Source organism: Canis lupus, chromosome 20, assembly GCF_048164855.1.
Source record: "Canis lupus baileyi chromosome 20, mCanLup2.hap1, whole genome shotgun sequence".
In the NCBI taxonomy this organism is placed as follows: domain Eukaryota; kingdom Metazoa; phylum Chordata; class Mammalia; order Carnivora; family Canidae; genus Canis; species Canis lupus.
In genome coordinates, this window is record NC_132857.1 from 43546551 (window position 1) to 43565229 (window position 18679).

The 18679-nt window shown below is 33.8% G+C and overlaps 1 protein-coding gene across 15 annotated transcripts in view; it reads left to right on the forward strand.

Annotated features, from left to right (window-relative positions):
* R3HDM1 (R3H domain containing 1) overlaps window positions 1-18679 on the forward strand; it is a 129334-nt gene that overhangs the window by 22606 nt on the left and 88049 nt on the right. For 6 of the 15 annotated variants that reach the window (XM_072789008.1, XM_072789009.1, XM_072789013.1 and 3 more), the window contains 10 exons: window positions 387-465; window positions 8544-8603; window positions 8687-8827; window positions 12527-12635; window positions 12726-12821; window positions 13104-13175; window positions 15174-15211; window positions 15294-15344; window positions 15453-15679; window positions 17807-18061. In XM_072789008.1, the coding sequence (XP_072645109.1) occupies window positions 387-465; window positions 8544-8603; window positions 8687-8827; window positions 12527-12635; window positions 12726-12821; window positions 13104-13175; window positions 15174-15211; window positions 15294-15344; window positions 15453-15679; window positions 17807-18061 (1128 nt within the window). Of the gene's footprint in view, window positions 1-386; window positions 466-8543; window positions 8604-8686; window positions 8828-10550; window positions 10684-12526; window positions 12636-12725; window positions 12822-13103; window positions 13176-15173; window positions 15212-15293; window positions 15345-15452; window positions 15680-17806; window positions 18062-18679 lie in introns of those variants that run through there. The other 9 variants (XM_072789011.1, XM_072789012.1, XM_072789016.1 and 6 more) reach the window with 5 other exon arrangements.

Sequence of the window (18679 nt, forward strand, 5' to 3'; positions counted from 1 at the left end):
GAACTAAGCTGTCTTAATTTGCACTAAATGTAGATGATTATTTCATTCATTCTAATTTTTAACTCATGGAGGCATTGTTGATCATGAGATCTGTCATGTTTATATAAAAGAGTCTTAAAGAATTTAGAATAAATAAAACTGGCACATGTAAAAAAAATTTAAGAACATGCATATACATGCAGTTACATAAATTGATGTCATGTTCATTATATGCAAGTAGAAAGCTTGTGGTCATCTGAGTTCATCATAAATTCCCTTTTCCTAATTTGTCAATTTTTTCCCATGTGGGGCATCTCATTTTATTTAAGATATGCATCATGTTTGAAAGGGAAAGGGATTTGTTTTCAAACAACTTTATACTGGGTTTTTGTGTTGTTGTTTTTTAGATTCCAGTCAAGAATACACTGATTCAACTGGCATAGATCTACATGAATTTTTAGTAAATACATTAAAAAACAATCCCAGGTAAAAATTAAATTTATAAGGTTTACATTGCTTAGAGTACCATAATTTTGTTATGTTTGTTCTCATTACTGAGTTAGAATATTAGAGTAAGATTACAGTGTTTGAAGTACACCAGAAACATTTTAGTTTCTTAGGGCTAAGATGTTGTTGATCTACTATATGCACATGTATAAATATTTCTTTGCATTATTCATGTCCCATTATAGAAAAATAATTCATCTTTTCTTTAGGAATTTTTGGAAATACAGAATCACCTAGATATTTTGACTCTTAATTGAGGTAGAGAGGTAATCATGAATCTTTTCCATGGAAAAGAAAAAGAAAAAACTTCCCTCATAATAATACACTCAACCACATAAGAATTTGGTATAATCATTTATAATGAGTTTTTTAAACTTAGCTGAATGCAGGATTTTTAAGGTCCTTATATGAGTCACTGTGAAGCCCTTTGTGTTGCCAGGTACTAATGAATAGACTCTAACTTTCTGGTTGGTCATTGACCCCTTTGTGGCTTCTCCCCACAAAAAGGTTTATCTACAAAATATCCGATGAGCACGTTCATGGGATAGAAGACTCCAAGGTTGAGAACCCCTCCTCTAGATGTTAGCTTCCCAGAGTGATAGTTCTTTGACATACATTAAAATGAAAGTAAAATAGTTTCTTTGGGTATATGCACATGGAAGAAAAAAGGAATACTCTTCAGTCTCACCAAGGCTTATGTCATGCTTCAAGATCATCTTTATTTTCATTCAGTATTTATTATATTCAGTATCATCTTGGTTTTCTATTTTACATATAACATAAATGCCAAAAAAGGAACCACTAAAATGAAAAGTGGTCTCCTTGTAAAAAAGGCTGAAGGAGTATGGAGTGAGGAAGCAGATAAGACAAGTCTACATGACTTATTTTTTTTCTTCAGTTCAAGTTTATTCCTCAGTGGTCCCAACAGAATGATTAATTCATCAGTTCATTGAAGAGGCATTTACCCTGAGCATCTGTCATGCTCCAAGTTTTGTGCTAAAAACATTGAAGATACAAAGAAAAAGAAGATATCATCTCTGCCCTAAAGTATTCACCATCTCAGCTAGAAAAAAATATGTTATGTAATTAAAATAGAATTGATGTTGCAAAAGAAGTTTCTGGAGTTTTGTAAAAATCCAGGGAAGGAACATTAACCACTTTTTGAAAGGATATGGGAAGGCTTCACTGAAAATATATGCCTGAGCTGAGCCTTGAATTCACAGTGCTTTAAGTGGAAGCCGTCCAGTTACAGAAACATGAAGAAGGCATTCTGGATGAATACAACTGCATTAGCAAGGCACAGTAGTGTGAGAGAGGAAATGGTATGTCCAGGGAGAGACAAGATTATACATTCTGGCTCCAGCAGGGAGGCTTGTGGCAAGTGATTCTAGAAAGTGGTGGAGAAGGTGTTGGTGAAGTATGAAGACAGCCCATATCCAATTGTCCTTGACCTAAGATTGTACCAACATTTGGTGACTCCCAGTGAGTGTGGAGGTGCTACTGGGAAGACAGGGATGCTAAAAAGATCTTTAAGACAATAATGAACAGTGAAAAAGACTTCAAATGCCAAATAGCACATCATTTAAGAAGTACTGAGTATGACATGCTAGGTTGAGGAATAATTAAAGGATTTTGAATGGGTAATACCATAATCAGATTTGCATTTTAGAAAGATTACTTTGTCAGTGAAGAGCCAATACCCTTCATAAATAAGGAGTATGTATAGGAGACCATAGGAAGAATAGAGAGAAAAGGACATGTTTGAAAGATATTTAGGAAGTACCACAGTAGTGGTGTGATACAATAGAAAAGAATAGTTCCTAGGTTTTTGGCTAGCCTGACAGTCCCATTAACTGAGAAAGTGGGTAAGGAGCAGGCCTCAATGGAATAAGGCATGTTCTGTTATAAATAAGGATAGTTTAAGGTACCTGACTGAAAAATCAGGAAGTGAGATCTGTCCAAAGTTAAAAGGCTCTGGTTTTCAAGTAAATGAGCCTGACTAAAGTAATAGATTGGGTAGTCACTAATAGAAATGAAGCTTGAGGAGGGAGGATGTATTTGTCCTGACAAATGGAGTAAATGACAAGGACAAAATTCTGTGGAAAGACAGCATAGACAAGGTAAGATGAGAAAGGAAGAGACTAACTCTTAAAAGCAGAACACTCATGAGAACACTTGTCTTAGAAGTTAGCTTGGGCAGTGGATGGTGGCCTGGATGGCTCAGTCAGTTAAGCATCCAACTTTTGATTTTGGCTTAGGTCATGATCTCAGAGTCATGAGGTCCAGCCCCTCATCACTGGGCATGAAGCCTGTTTAAGATTCTCTCTCCCTCCCTCTCCTGCTGTCACCCGCCCCCCCTTACCCCCACTCTCTCAAAAAAAAAAAAAAAAGTTAGCCAAGAAGTCAGAAGCTGGGAGCTGTTTCATGAAAAATAACACACAAACATGAAAATAGAAGTACCAAAACCAACCCGTGAGGTTGATAAATTAGGAAATTGCTGGCTATTTTAATAAATTGTTTCATTTGGGGTAGAATGGTGAAAACCAGAACTCATGAGGAATAAGGAGGAAGGCAGAAAACACATAGCTCATTTCCATAAAACAAGATAGGATGCTAGAAAGACAGAATTTTTCTTTCCGCTGAGCCTGTAGGAGAGACTTCAGTAAGAACAATTAGAAAACTATTTTTAGGGATGCCTAAGTGGCTCAGCATCCTCTGCCTTCAGTTCAGGGCGTGGCCCCAGAGTCCTAGGATCGAGTCCCACTTCGGGCTCCCTGCATGGAGCCTGTTTCTCCTGCCTATGTCTCTGCCTCTCTCTCTGTGTGTGTCTCATAAATAAATGAATAAAATTAAAAAAGAAAAAGAAAAAAAAATATTTTTATACATCTAAAATATTTTTCTACTGCTCAGTTCTGTTTTCTTCTACAAATGCAAAAGTTTTAAAGTTTTCTACATGTATATTTTTTAACTATACAATTTCATGGTTTTTGTTACACCCACAGAGATGTACATGCATCACTATAGTCAATTCTAGAACTTTTTCATCACTCCAAAAAGAAACCCTATATACTTTAGCTTTCAACTTCTATGCTTTGAGCTCTAATCTACTTTATATCTTTACAGATTTTCTTGTTTTGGACATCTCATATGAATGAAATCATGTCTATGTGGTCTTTTGTGGACTGTCATTATTTACTTAGCATACTGTTTCCAAGTTTTATCTATGTTATAGCATGTATCAGTACTTTTTTCTGTATATGAATTTATATTTGAATAAACATTTAAGTGACTAATTTGTCTAATGGCTAGTGTATAAGTTACTAATGTTGATATGGTTTAGAAAGTTGTAGCTAATGCTAAATTTTGTGAGAAATAAGATTTGCTTAATTAATGACTCTGTTCTCGCAGTGAAAGACACAATTAATTGCCAGATATGCATGGTACAAAAGTAGTAATAAATATGGCAAGTGTCCACTAAAACTTTCAAGATTCAGTATTGTTCAGAGAGTTCTAGATTTTAAGCATATTTATTTTCAGTGATATAAAAATTTAGTCAACCTTTCACTTCAAAATTTTTGTTCTGATCATTAAATCTTTATTCTCAGCCAAAAAACTTAGCTCCAAATGTTAATTTATCTGGAATTCTTATTCACAGAAAATATTTGCAGAGGCTACACTAAATAATCATTGCCGAATTAGAACCTAAGAACGTAAAGTTGACTTTGATAGAATTTATACTCAGTGACATACATGATCTTCTACCTATTTTTGTTTTGATTTCATCCTATTCTGTGTAGATTCTATGTGTAGTGAAGAAATAGGGATGATACAGATGACTGGTACATAACTAATGGAGGGGAGCAACTTTTGAGTTAATCCTGAGAAGGGATATTTTAAAAGTAATTTGGTTTGGTCTGGGGATTGTCATATGATAGTTCTGTTGTAATTTCTAAAATTACTTTTATTGGCAGTAATGTTTATTTAATTTCTTACCTGTCACAAATGTCTGACCAAGCTCATATGGAATATTGGGAAAGGGGGTGGTCAGATGGAAGCATTATTGTTTTCTGCTTTTTCATTTTCCACTAGTATACCAGCTGTGTAGAGTTTCTCTAAAGTTATTTTTGGTGTAATGGCTAGAACACTGATAACTAAAAGATTGTGCTCCTTCATTTTAACTTTGGGTAACAGCTTATTGATCCATTTGATTGAGATCCCTGTTCTTATTTTTAAAATAATAGCATACATTGGTTCCCTTTAAAAGACTATACAATAATTTCAGTAAGTATGCCGACTTTTAGGTTTTTGTGCTAAACCTTATGGCTTAGGAAAAGTAATTTGTGGACCTGTTGGTTTAAGTCCTATACACAGTGCTTCTATAAAGGGTTATTAATTTTTTATCATTATCAAAATATCTAACCTTGATTACAGTTTATGGGAGGCATGGACTAAACTGTAGTGGATAAAAAGCAGAAAGTGTAAATCTTAAGAATTTAGGAAGATAACCAGCCTTAATTTTTCTAACCAGTTCTACTTCTCTGTAACTAAAAGTTTGGTAAACTAAGCAGAAAGGCTGTTTCATTAGTACACGGTCCAAGGCAGCCCTGGTGGCTCAGCGGTTTAGCGCCGCCTTCTGCCCAGCGCCTGATCCTGGAGACCCAGGATCGAGTCGAGTCCCACATCAGGCTCCCTGCATGGAGGCTGCTTTTCCCTCTGCCTGTGTCTGGCTTTCTCTCTCTTTCCCTCTCTCTGTGTCTCTCATGAATAAATAAATAAGATCTTTAAAAAAAATAGTATATGGTCCAGATAATGATAAAAAAAACTCCTTTGTAATCCATCGATCTACATATGAAAGGGGGGGAAAGCCTGTATTTATTTGTATCCATGGTTAGTAAAATTGCTAGAATTTTTTTCTTTCGTGGAGACAACAGAAATTTCTTTTCAGCGGCAGTGCATTCATTGAAGAACACAGATCTTTTGCCCAGTTTTCAAAAACAGAAAACCATTATTTTTGTCATGTCTGATACAAGTATCCCTAACCTGACTTTTTATTCTCCTGCTACCATTTGCATGGTAAATGTTTTTCCATCCCTTCACTTTCAATCTGTGTTTTTAGGTCTGAAATTAGTCTCTTGTAGACAATATATAGATGGATCATGTTTTTTAAATCCATTCATTGACATTTAAAGTAATTATTGAGGGACGCCTGGGTGGCTGAGTGGTAGCTGCCTTTGGCTCAGAGCATGATCCCGGGGTCCTGGGATGAGTCTTGCATCAGACTCCCCACAGGGAGCCTGCTTCTCCCTCTGTGTATGTCTCTGCCTCTCTCTTTGTGTGTCTCTCATGAATAAATAAAATCTTTTAAAAAATTATTGATAGATATGTACTTATAGCCATTTTGTTACTTGTTTTCTGGTTGTTTTAGAGTTCTCTGTTCTTTTCTTCTTCTTGTGGCTCTCTTCCCTTGTGGCTTGATGAGTTTCTTCAGTGTTATGCATGGATTCCTTTCTCTTTTTGTGTGCATCTATTGTAGGTTTTTGATTTGTGGTTATTATTATGTTCATATATAACATCTTATGGGTATAGTCTATATGAAGTTGATGGTCTCTTTATGTTTGCACATGTCCAAAAAGCACTAAATTTTTACTCCCCACCCCCCATGTTTTAGGTATATGATACCACATTTTACATCCTTTAATTTTCTGTCCCTTGACTGATTTTTATAGATATAATTTATTTTACATTCGTGTGTTTTAGCCTCCATGCTGGCTATATGTGATTAATCTACTACCTTTATTATATGTTTGCATTTACCTGTGAAACAGAAGACCCACTTGAAAGTACTGTTTTATGAATGCTTAATAAATTGCCTGCCTCAGATTCCTTTTTTTTTTAAATAAGTGTATAAGATACACCAGGAAAGTTACTGAGAATTATTTCATCTTAAGACACATTGTACTCAAAAGGTTAGATGAAAAGAGGGTCTTAAAGTTACATAAATAAGTCCTTTTGAGATAAAAACTTCCCAACCTCCCCCAAAAAATTTCAGGGAAAAAATATAAGACTTTATGAGTGAAATAATTTGATTAATTGATTCCATGCAGATAATTTGTTGAGCTCCTCTGTATAGTCCAAATAACTATACAGTGGTAAGTGTGATAAATGCTATTAAAGAAAAGTGTGAAAGAAACAGGTTCTAAGAAAGAATATAGGAAGTTGTTCTGGGCAAAGGAAACAGCATGTTCAAGTAACTTGAGACAGGAAAGAGCTTGGCAAGTACAGAGATAAGCCAAAATGTAAAGAGTTTTGTGATTAAAGGGCAGAAGTTGAGGTTGAAAAGATAAAGACCCAATCATGCCTGCCTTGTAGGCCCCATTACAGATGCTTATTTCTAACCTAAGAGCAGTGGGAAGCCTGTGGTAAATACTTAACTAAGGCATAACATGTGGTCATATGTGTTTTTAGAATATCGTTATGGATGTTCCAGTTTGAATAGATAAGAAGGGAATGAGGAAAGCAAACTATACACTACTATTGGAGTAGTGAAGCTGGAGATCCTGCTTGCTTGGATCTAGGGTAGCAGCAGTGAAAAATAGAAAAATAAACAGGAGGTGGATAAAATTTGCAGTAGTAATTAACTGCATAGGAGAATTAGAAAAAGGATTGTAGCAGTCCACAGATGCTTCTTACAGCATGCTGGGTGAAAGATAGTGCCACTTACTGAAATGAGGAATACCAAAGGAGAACCAAGCTTGGGGCAGAATTGAATATTGTTAGAATTTGTATTAAAATGTAATCCTGTTTTTAGCTTTGAGTTTAAAGTCCCCAGGTAGGCATGTGTTTGTCTTGATTTTTCAAATAATGAAAAAAAAATGTATGGTCAGATATTTATTGGTTTTATGAGACTTCTTTGCAATGAAGAGGGAAGGTCAAAGTCAAGGCTGAGGTATAGTACAGACTTTTAGGCAGCTTAAGCAATGGCCCCACATCCTCTGTCCTATTAGAGTTAGAAGGATCTACTCTGTATTATTTGAGAGGGAAACCATTACCTTTGGCCTAGTTTTCTTGGTCTAAAAATTCGGGGACAGAACTGTATGATCTGTAAAGCTACTTCTGGTTTGAAGATTCTCTGAGTGTTTGTTTCACATGCACATGAAATTTCCAGTGAGCACAAGAATACTCCTTTGAGCCATGTTCTTGGTATGTGAATAAGGAGGTCCTTCTAGTAGTAGTGATCCCGTTAATATTCGTTACAGCATATGTGCGTTAAATAGGACCCTAGTGGTCTAAAGGAGCACATGCAGGTACTCCCTAGAGTCCTTATTTGTTTTTCATGTTAGAAGCTTTGGGTTCATGTTTGTTTTTATGGCAAAAATTTCCAAAGTCTTACAAATACAGGATACAAATTTACAGAATGATTTGAAAAGGCTTCTCCTGGGTTAGAATTAGTAATGTATTTCATACTTCTCTGCTATAATTCCATCTATATACTAGCATTAGATTCCCATAGGAGCATTCCTGTTGTTACTAGCATTGCATGTTCTTTAGAGTACTGTTTCTATGGAGTTCAGCATAACAAAGTCATCAGCCTAGCTGAAGATATCTCTGTTTCTGCTATTTCTCAGCTTTATTAAGGAAGTAAAGATTTATATGCTTTTATTATCAGTGTATCTACAGAACAGACTCCAATATAGTGATACTTAGCAGACAAAATATATCTGTTTTAAGAATGGCCACATATTGATAATTGTTGAAGTCAGGTAAAGGCTACATTTGAGATTCATTACACAGTTCTCCCTACATTTGTGTATATGTGAAATTTTCCATAATAAAAAATTAAACTAAAAAAAAGTCATCTTTTATTTTTTAAAACGTTACTTTTTTAGAAGTATTATATATATATATATACACACATATATATATTTATTCTTGCATCAAGTTTGCAGTATTCCTTAAACTGCAGTAATTTTTAGAGAAAAAAATTAGCCATAGTAATTCAGTGTTTATGAGTATTTCAATGCTAAGTTTTATATATGAGTCTTCATATTTTGTTTCAGGGACAGAATGATGCTGTTGAAATTGGAACAAGAAATTTTAGATTTCATTGGTAATAATGAGTAAGTCCTGACATTTAACAAGAAAACAAATTGTCATCATAGTTCTCCTTAACTTACTAAATTAGTTTCTATTCTATTTCTAGGTCTCCACGTAAAAAATTTCCCCCAATGACATCTTACCATAGGATGCTATTACACAGAGTAGCCGCTTACTTTGGATTAGACCACAATGTTGATCAGAGTGGGAAGTCTGTCATAGTCAACAAAACGAGTAATACAAGAATGTAAGTATCATTAAATGTAGGCATTTGTTAAGTATATATGTGACCATATTTATCTTCCTACTGTACCTTTCATCCAAGTTTTCCACGTTTTAGCAGTCTAATTAAGCATTATGTGACACCCTGATGTAATAGGGCCAAAAAATACAGAAAATGTATGTTAGCACACTGTATACAAAATGAACTGGTCTAAGCTAAAATAAGGCAGATCAATGAGGACTGGTTTAAAAAAGCAAAAACAAAAAAACTGCAGAAGTAATATCAGTGACGTTTGAAAACCATTCACTTGATTTTTTTAGTCAATGTAATTTAGATAGCTGCGGCCAACCTTAGGCAACCTTAGGCAAATCCTTTTTTGTTTGGTTTGGTTTGATTTTTTAATTCAAGTTAACATACAGTGTAAAATTTGTTATGTGTGTGTTTTTTTTTAAGGCAGATTTTGACACATTCATTTAATCTCCCATTATTTTAACATCCTTTCAACCTCTGACTTTGCTTCTTTCTCCACAAATCTCAAAAAAGGTAGATTGTTCATTAATGTAGTATTATCCATAATGTTGTACCCCCTTCTGACCTACGTATAATTCACTGGGGAAAAGTTTTTAAGGAGTTAAGAGGAGCCTTAAAAAGTGATACGTTTATAGTGTGGCTGAATTATATCATCAGTGTTGGTATTTGGGAGCAAATGACCCAATGTAGAGACACCTAAAATTTTAACATGTACACAGCACCTCTTCCGCCTATTTGTAAAAAAAACTTGTTCTAAAGCAACTAGTTGAGTTCAGCAAAATTTATACTTTGGAAGCATTTTCTGTATCAATTTCATATCTGGCAACAGTGGGTCTGTGTAATGAGCAGTAGTCTGCTTCAGATGACATAGATAATGCTAAAATTAATTATTTTTCTGCTTTTCTTTTAGCTTTATTTCTCTTAGAGTCTTATCTATGAACCATTCAATTTGTATGATTGTGTTTAATTCACTCAAATCCCTTCTGTTATAATGGACTTTACTCTTACAGCTGCCATATTGTTTCCTGGAACAAAGTTGGTTTTCTTCCATTTCATATAGTATTTTGTCAACTAAATACACTGGTGGAACCTAGTATTTTTAAAATGTTTTTTCCTACAATTAAAATTAAATTAATGAAGATAGATGTCTTTGAAAAGGATCTTGTCTTTCTTTAGAGATTATATTTGACCTGCCGCAAATGTGAATCTGATTTAATTTTCCTCTGCTTGTCCCTTACTCTTTTAAAAATATCCTCATCAATTAGTCTTTTCCCAATTAGTTATAGCTCAAATAATCATAAGATAGGAGCTGAACTGAAGGTGAATAGAACTCTAATTCATTTAACCAGTACCTTTCAACATTACTCAGAGCTGCTGGATACCCAAGCACATGTACATTAGCAGGCATTTTGTCTAACATTTCGACTGATGACTCTCTAAGGTTTTCGATACAGTGTAACCTCAGTTATTTGAATGCTGTGATTGACATCAGAAAGCTTTAGGGTTCTCTTTATAAAAGTAATCAAAGGTTGAGCTAAACACATGTTTATGATGTACTTAAAGAAGAATGGATAAGTAGTGTAATTAGACATTCAGATCATTGAAGTTACACTGTATTCTTATTTTATATCTTCTGGAATATGAAGAAGGTGTAAATCAGAAAACCTTAGAGATCTGCGCCACATTGAATAAATGCAAACTTACCTTTTCCTCATAGGCAAATTACCCGCTCCAGCCTTGAACCAGTGGTGTTGTGGATGTCAACAACCCGGTGTCCACTGGGGTGTCTCAATGGAGCGGGAAGTTGGAGATTGCAGGGCAGTAATTTCAGGCATCTATAAAAGAAAGAGGTAAGACAGTCTTAAGGTTAGCTGAAATGCCTGCCAATGCTATTTGGTGTGGGAATCCAGCTGCTCTTAGAAAAGTTGCCAGGCCCTTGGTTAAACCTTATAGTTGACTTTAGAATAAGAATCTCCCACCCAAGTAGAGACGCCTTCAATAAGAAAATAGGACCTTTAACAGCACAAAATAGTTGATATAAGTAAGCAGAGCAGTCATATGACAGAAATAACAACATCCTGCCATCTTCAGAACTAAATAGATAATCTTTCAAACTCCTAAAGAAAGCAGTCTTTGTCTCATCATTTTGGTCATGAAATTGTTTTTACTCTTTTATTATTCTTCTAGTTTTATATATAGCTCTGTGTGGTGATCTGCTCTTCATTTCACTCATCTAAGGATGTTTTAAAATAGAGATTTCTTCAACTTAGATCATTTTTATTTTTAAATCTCCTTTTGCATAATTTGACAGGATATAGAAACAGTATGTTATTAAAAATTCACTAGATTAAAACAAATATTCAAAAAAGTTACATGAATATTATATATAATGCTATATGTGGTCACATTTGCTGAAGATGTCATTACTTAGGTTTATTTGGTTTAGAAATGTACTTAGGGTATCACAATCTGTTATGTTATTATATAATATATATTTAAACTATATGTAAAAATACACTTGAATTCATTTAGATTTCCTTTGTGCCTCTAAATATATTTTTATGTATCTTGTATTTCAAAAGAGTAATTCTAATTTTATAATAGGATGTCATTAAGTCACAAGAGTATTAATTAATTTTGTTGAAGCTGACAATATATTTTAGAAAGTGAAGTTAAACATAATTTTAATTTTCCACAGAACACAGCCTTATTATGTCTGTCTTCTGGATCTCATTAGAACTTGCAACATTTCTATAGAGGAAAGACCAATCGGCCATTAAATGTATTGTTATAATTTCATAATTATTACTTTATATTACAGCTTTAACCTCCAAAAAAGAACTATTTCCTTTCTAATTTGTTTCAGTTAATATAAAACAAAGATGCACCCTGCTATAATTCAGAATCCTTGTAAACTTGGTAGCATTTTGAATGAGCCTCTTAGGTTTTAGGTAACTCAACCACAAAATATTTTCTTACTTTCAATTATGTCACATCAAACCAGGTATTATAGAGTATAATATAAGTAAATATAAGGTAAAGTACTATATGCTTTTTTCTTTTACCCAGAATTTTTTCTTAGATTTAGAGGAGGCAATGCAAAAAAAGAATAAATAGACTTTGAGTCTAACATACCATCACTCCAAATGTGACCCATTAATGCGCTTGCTCTTGACCCTGGACAGTTGCTTAAGCTATTTGAATGTCAGGGTTTTTTTAGTTTTTGGGGGGGTTTTTTGGTTTTTTTTACTAATATTTACAGTAATAACAAACTTCTCCTGAGTGCTTACTGTTTTAAGTGCTGTTCATCTATTAATTCATTTCCTTTTCAGAACAAGCCTATGAAGTAGGTATACTATAATTCAATTTACATAAATGAGGAAACTAGGGAACAGAAAGGTTAAGTAATTTGTGCATGCCCTGAAGCAACTAAAGTGGTAAAGCTAAATATTTGAACCCAAGCAGTCTGATTGCAGAACGTACAGTGAATTTGTGATATGGCCTTTCATTCATAACATAGGGTAGTTAATTAACATTTTCTCATAAAATTATTACAAAGAGTAAATGAGATAAGTATTAATTATTAGTGGCACTAGTAATAATTTTTTATTGCTTTGATTACATAAAATGTTATATTTAACTTTTCTGCAAATATTGTATACTGTCTCTTCTGTTCCCTTGGGATTTTTTTAGACCTGATCAGAAATTCAATGAACATATTAAGGATGATAAAGGTGAAGATTTTCAGAAACGATATATCCTCAAGAGAGATAACTCCAGCTTTGACAAAGATGATAACCAGGTAATCTGTGACAATTGTAGCTTTCTTCTAAGTGCAGGACTTAGACCAGCAGATCATTTTCCCAAGAATTAATTGTTCTTGTTTCTTTAGATGAGAATACGTTTGAAAGATGACAGAAGAAGCAAATCTATAGAAGAAAGGGAAGAAGAGTACCAGAGAGCTAGAGACCGAATATTTTCCCAAGATGTATGTACTGACTTAGATTTAGATCTCACTGTTAGAATATATGCTAATTGCATTATAAGAACTCATTTCTTTTATTATCTATTGATCATTTGTAACATATTTGTTATGTATAAAGTCACTTGTTAGAAATGAGATCTGTCTTGTTCATATTGATAATTTAATATCTTATAAAATGCTACATTGCAGCAGTTATATAAATATTTCAAAATTTGCATGAAGATAGACTATAGGAGCAGTGTAACGGACTGAGTATATAGTTTGTATACTTTTTTTTTCTTCCAGACTTCTCAGAGACTTGAAATTTTAAGAACATTGGTCATAGTCTACAAAATCATGTACTCTAAATTCTTCTCGGTAGTAGACTTTTCTCGATAAGTAACTTGTTTCTTCTTTTAAAATAAAACTAATTAGGGGCACCGGGGTGGCTCAGTCAGTTAAGCATCAGTCTCTTGATCTCGGCTCAGGCCTTGATTTCAAGGTTGTGAGTTCAAGCCCCACATTGGGCTCTACCCTGGGTATGGCACTACTTTTAAATAAATAAATAAAACTAATTAATTTTTAGATTATGTTTGTTTTCTACTTATACGTGATTATATGAAAGAAGTCTTCCAAGTGGCTAATTATTTTATATATGTATTTGAGAAGAGATTTAGTTTGGTTTTATCAGTGTCTGTTAAGTACCCATTCTATACAGTCCTAGGTATTATTCAAAGATATATGAATGTATGTAATTTGTCTTAACATTGCCAGAGATAGAAATTGCCTCAATATTAAAAAGAGTAACATTAAAATCTAAACTGTCAGTTAATGTTCATACAAACCATATTGAGCACCCATAGTAGGTGCTATGCTGAGCACTGGAGGACATATCCATAAATAGTTAAAATACTCCAAACAAAAAAATAAATAAATAAATAAATAAATAATAAAAAAAATACTCCAAACAATGCTATATGTGGTAGATACTATCATTGTTTGTATTTTACAGATAAGGAAACTGATGTTCTAGGAGGCTAAGTAAATGGCAAAACATCATGTAAAAAATGATAGAGTTGAGATTTCAGCCCAGCTTTGCTGCACTCAGAGTCTAATAAACTAGATGTATTTCTCTCTCTAGTTTATGAGATCTCTACCCTAAGTAACCAGGTAATGACAAGGTAGTATATGATTTGTGCAGAGACATGAAGGTAAAATAAGAGACACAGTTGAGAAGCACCACAAACCAGAACTAAAAAGTGAGGGGGAGAGGCGACCTACAGGAACCCTCCAAGTAAGGATCAGTATTTGCAGAGGCCCAGCGATAAAGGAGAACTTGACAGATAAGGAATTAAAAGATTCAGAGAAGCTAGACTATAGCCTAGGTGACAGAGGAAGTGAGGAAAAGTTTAGATTAGAGAAATAAGCAGGAAGCAGATGACTCAAGCATGGAAGCTGGTTAAGATGGTTGGGCTTTTAGAGCAGGACTCAACAAACTTTTTTGGTAAAGGGCCAGATAATTAGTATTTAAGGCTTTTAAGAGCCATGCAGTCTTTATTGCAACAACTCACATCTGCCTTTTATTTTTTTCTTTTCTTTTTTTCTTTTCTTTTTAATGATTCTATAATAAAAATTTATCACATCTACCTTTTTAATATGAAGGCAGACCTGGAAAATAAATGGATGGATATGGCCATGCACCAGTAAAACTTTATTTGCAAAAACAGGTGACTGACCATAGTTTGCTGACCCCTGTGCTAGAACATTACGGAAATATTAAGGAGGGAAGACTTGATCAGATTGACATTTTAGAGAGACTGCTGTGGCTTCTGTTGTTTAACTTGGATGAATTAGGGCAAAAACTACTACCTGGGAATCTAGTTAGAAGACTGTTGTAATAATACAAACAAGAATGGGGTGGCCTTAGCTGGGTTAATAGCATTAGAAGAGTTTGGCTATGAGCTGCATTGAGGTATAGCTGCTTGTTCACTGCTATAACCACAGCCAAAGCACAGGTAATCAAAATATTTGTTAAATGAATGAGGCGGGATCTACAGATTGGTGTATACCTTCAATATATAATCATGAAAATGGGTTTACTTGTTTAGAAGAGAGTATTTGAATTTCAAATTAATGTGTACCACAAAAATGAATGGCTTCTAGATGTAGATCTGTTAAAAGAATGCATTGTGTCTCCAAGCCAGAAATAATTTCATTATTATTGTTTGTGTATCCTTATCACCATTCTGGATTTTGGGGGCAGGGTGGGTAATACTTTTTAAATATTATACATGTTTTTGGTTGTTGTCATTGGTTTACAGATGCATGATGTATTTGACAAAAGCTCAACTTTTTATATCTATTCTTTCTTTCTAGTCCCTGTGTTCCCAAGAGAATTATATTATTGACAAAAGGTGAGGGAATTTTTAACATTCGTTTGTTAACTATCTGACTGATGCTAACAAAAATAAAAATGTCTTATTAAAATGCCAACAGAATCCAAGACGAAGATGCTAGTAGTACCCAGCAGAGACGTCAGATATTTAGGTATTGAAAGCATGTTTTCATACAGTATTGAAACATCAAAGCATTTTCTTCTCTATTCTTTCCCTTTTTGTCCCTATTAGCTTCTCAAAGTTGATTTCTAAATTACAGAGTTAATAAAGATGCTTCAGGGAGATCAACAAATAGCCATCAAAGCAGCACTGAGAATGAGCTGAAGTATTCTGAACCACGACCCTGGAGCAGTACGGATTCCGACAGTTCTCTCCGAAACTTCAAGCCTGCTGTAACCAAAGCCAGCAGCTTCAGTGGAATCTCGGTCCTGACAAGAGGTGATAGTTCTGGGAGCAGCAAAAGCATAGGCAGGCTTTCAAAAACAGGTATAAATGTTTATCTAGAACTGTGCAATCAAAACAGTAGTTTCCCTGTTATTGTCTTAGCTCTTTATCATGTGGCTTCTGCAGTTATCCTAACATAAAAAGTTCCTACTAGCAGTGCTTTGAGCACCTCCACAGTACTTAAATGGTAATATATGTATCAACATTAGGATTCATTCTCTGTTGGAGAGAAATTGACAAACATCAATTAAAGTAAAAATTCTCTCTTATGACACAAACTTAATCAAGTTAGTTCAGTGAAATGTCATCTCTTTTTTGAGTCCCCAGAGGTGGTTGGAAATTCTTCATTGCTTATTTATAATTGGAAGGCCTGGTTTCTCACCTAGGATTATTTAACATTGATTGTATTTTCAGCTAATAGTATCAATTATTGATTGCATTTTTCATGAGAAAGTCCTTCATTTGCCATTCAGAAAATCAATAAAATCATCAAGGAGTTTCTGAGGAATTTTAGAACTAAGGAAAAATGATGTGATACAATTATCATGAATGAGTGAGAAATTTTGGTAACATGCTCATTTCTTAGTTCTTTGCTTAAATTTAGAGTGCCTTACATTGAGGCTCATACATTTTCTCTTCACCTTCACTAACTGGATTCAGTACTAGAGAAGCTCACATCTCGCTTAGGATCCTTATAAATCTTTATTTTTATCCCAAAATAAGCATTGAAAGTTAACAGAAATGGCTCTCTATCTTTAGCCTATTTGGGTGAGCCTAGACACATGGTATTGTACAGATAATAATCAAAGGGGGGAGATATTTGAAGATAGCCAAATATTTTTTTTGATCCTTATCTTTATAGTCAGTGCTTTAACTTGTTAAGGCTTATGAACTGCACCTTTACGCTTATGATGTGGATATTAAAAATGTCTTAGTGTATATGATAGAATATGGCTAAAGACAGATAAATTTTATTGACTTTATTAATATAAAAATATGCATATATTCAAGATATGCATTTATTTGAAAAATAGTTGCTCAGTCATCATAACAGAAAAAAATTACTGTTTATAAGAATGTCACTTAAGCACACACTACTAAATTAAAACATTTAAGATCATGTATTATTTGTAATTTGTACTATCTTTAGAGATGAAAAGAAACATTGACCCTTCTTTTAATAGGGAAAAATTATTTTTGATGGAGTTTTTATCAGTAGTCATTTGGCACAACTTAAAATAGAAGTTATCCATCAGAAGGCAGTCTGTATAGCATATCATATTTGTTTATTTTATTCATTAAAGATCAATTCTCCATCCCAGGGTCAACTCTTATTCAAAACCTAATTAACTATATATATTTTCAAAATCTTTTTCTTTCTTTCATTGTCTTATTATCTACTTTTAGCCATAATACTGTAAGTCAGTAACATTTTCAGTCTTTGGGTAATAGAAAATGAAATAGATTGCAGAGATGAAAACATCTAAAAATAAACAATGAAATTTTTAAGTTTAGTGAGAAATTTTAAACTGATGCAAATATAAGTACTCAGAATATTTTTCATGCTGTCTTTGTCCCTTGATATGATATAAAATGTAAAGTTGACTTTACATCATAGGAAGATGCTATGATTATGAGCATAAAATGGAATTCTGCAGTGAGACTTCACAGTTGTTTCTCTTGATTGAGAATTTATCATTTTTGTTATCTCCTACACTACTCTTAATCTTTCTGTGTTCTTATAGATAAGGGGTTTCTGATATAAGAGGTTTTGGGCATTTGGCTGTACTATGTTCTTTTTCCTGGGGGAAACTTATACTCTGTATATTCCTAAGTGTTAATCTAAAAAGGTAAAATGTACATAACTTTGTGCTTTGGGGAATGTGGGTAATGTGCTTTTTGTGGCTGTTTGTGGCTGGTGTTATTATACACTTGCTTAAGTTGCATGCTTTGGCTATGACTTCTCTGATGACTTATGTGATCAGTTTGCTGTATTAAACTTGTTCATGATGGGGAGGGGGAAGCAAAATTATACAGTAAATCAAAAATAGCCAATGCTTTATGTGGTAACCGCATGTTATGCAATGTGAATTTTATTGTTACGTATTTAAAACGCGAGTTTTTATATGAGGTTTAAAAAATCCATATTTTTCATTACTCCTCCCCTAGGTTCTGAGTCTTCTGGTAGTGTAGGGTCATCTACGGGCTCTCTTTCTCACATCCAGCAGCCTCTTCCAGGTACAGCTCTCAGCCAGTCTTCTCATGGCGCACCTGTCGTCTATCCAACTGTCAGCACTCATAACTCTCTTTCCTTTGATGGTGGCCTAAATGGGCAAGTCGCATCTCCTAGCACTAGCTTCTTTTTGCTTCCCTTGGAAGCGGCAGGCATACCACCTGGCAGTATTCTGATCAACCCACAAACAGGTTGGTATCCAGAAAAAGGTGTTTATTTCAGTTGAGATAGCAGAAGTTATTGAAATTTAAAGAATGTATATTAAATGTATTATTTGTGTATGTGTTGTCAGCTTTTTATTTTTCATGGATAATTAGCATTTCCCCAGAAGTTTAATAAAACATTTCTGCTAGAAAATGTTCTAAGACATATTTATATCAGAAAGTATTTTTCTCTTTGTGATATCCATATGTCATCTTTTGGGCCAAATGATGGCCTAACCATAATTGGAAAAATAGTTCATTTCCTAGAAATGAGACAACCACCATTGAAAGAGCTTTATTTGATTTAGAAAATAAAAATTGTCCTTGAGAAAAATAGTACACATTTTGTGAAGAAGGAGAAAGTAAGCAGCTCTTATTCTTTATAGAATAAAATAGAAAGAACCTATAAGTCATTATCCTTCTGAATATGCTAAGTTTTTTCTCTTGAGGAAAAAGGTAAGGGACATGTTATTAGAAAAAGAAACTAGGTAGTCTTTATGAAGTAATATTGAAGACACATTCTTTACAGTTAGGAAGTAGAAAATGAATATTTTCTATTTCTTTGAAAATAGAAAATTACCTAATTACAGTTAGGTAATAATTTCA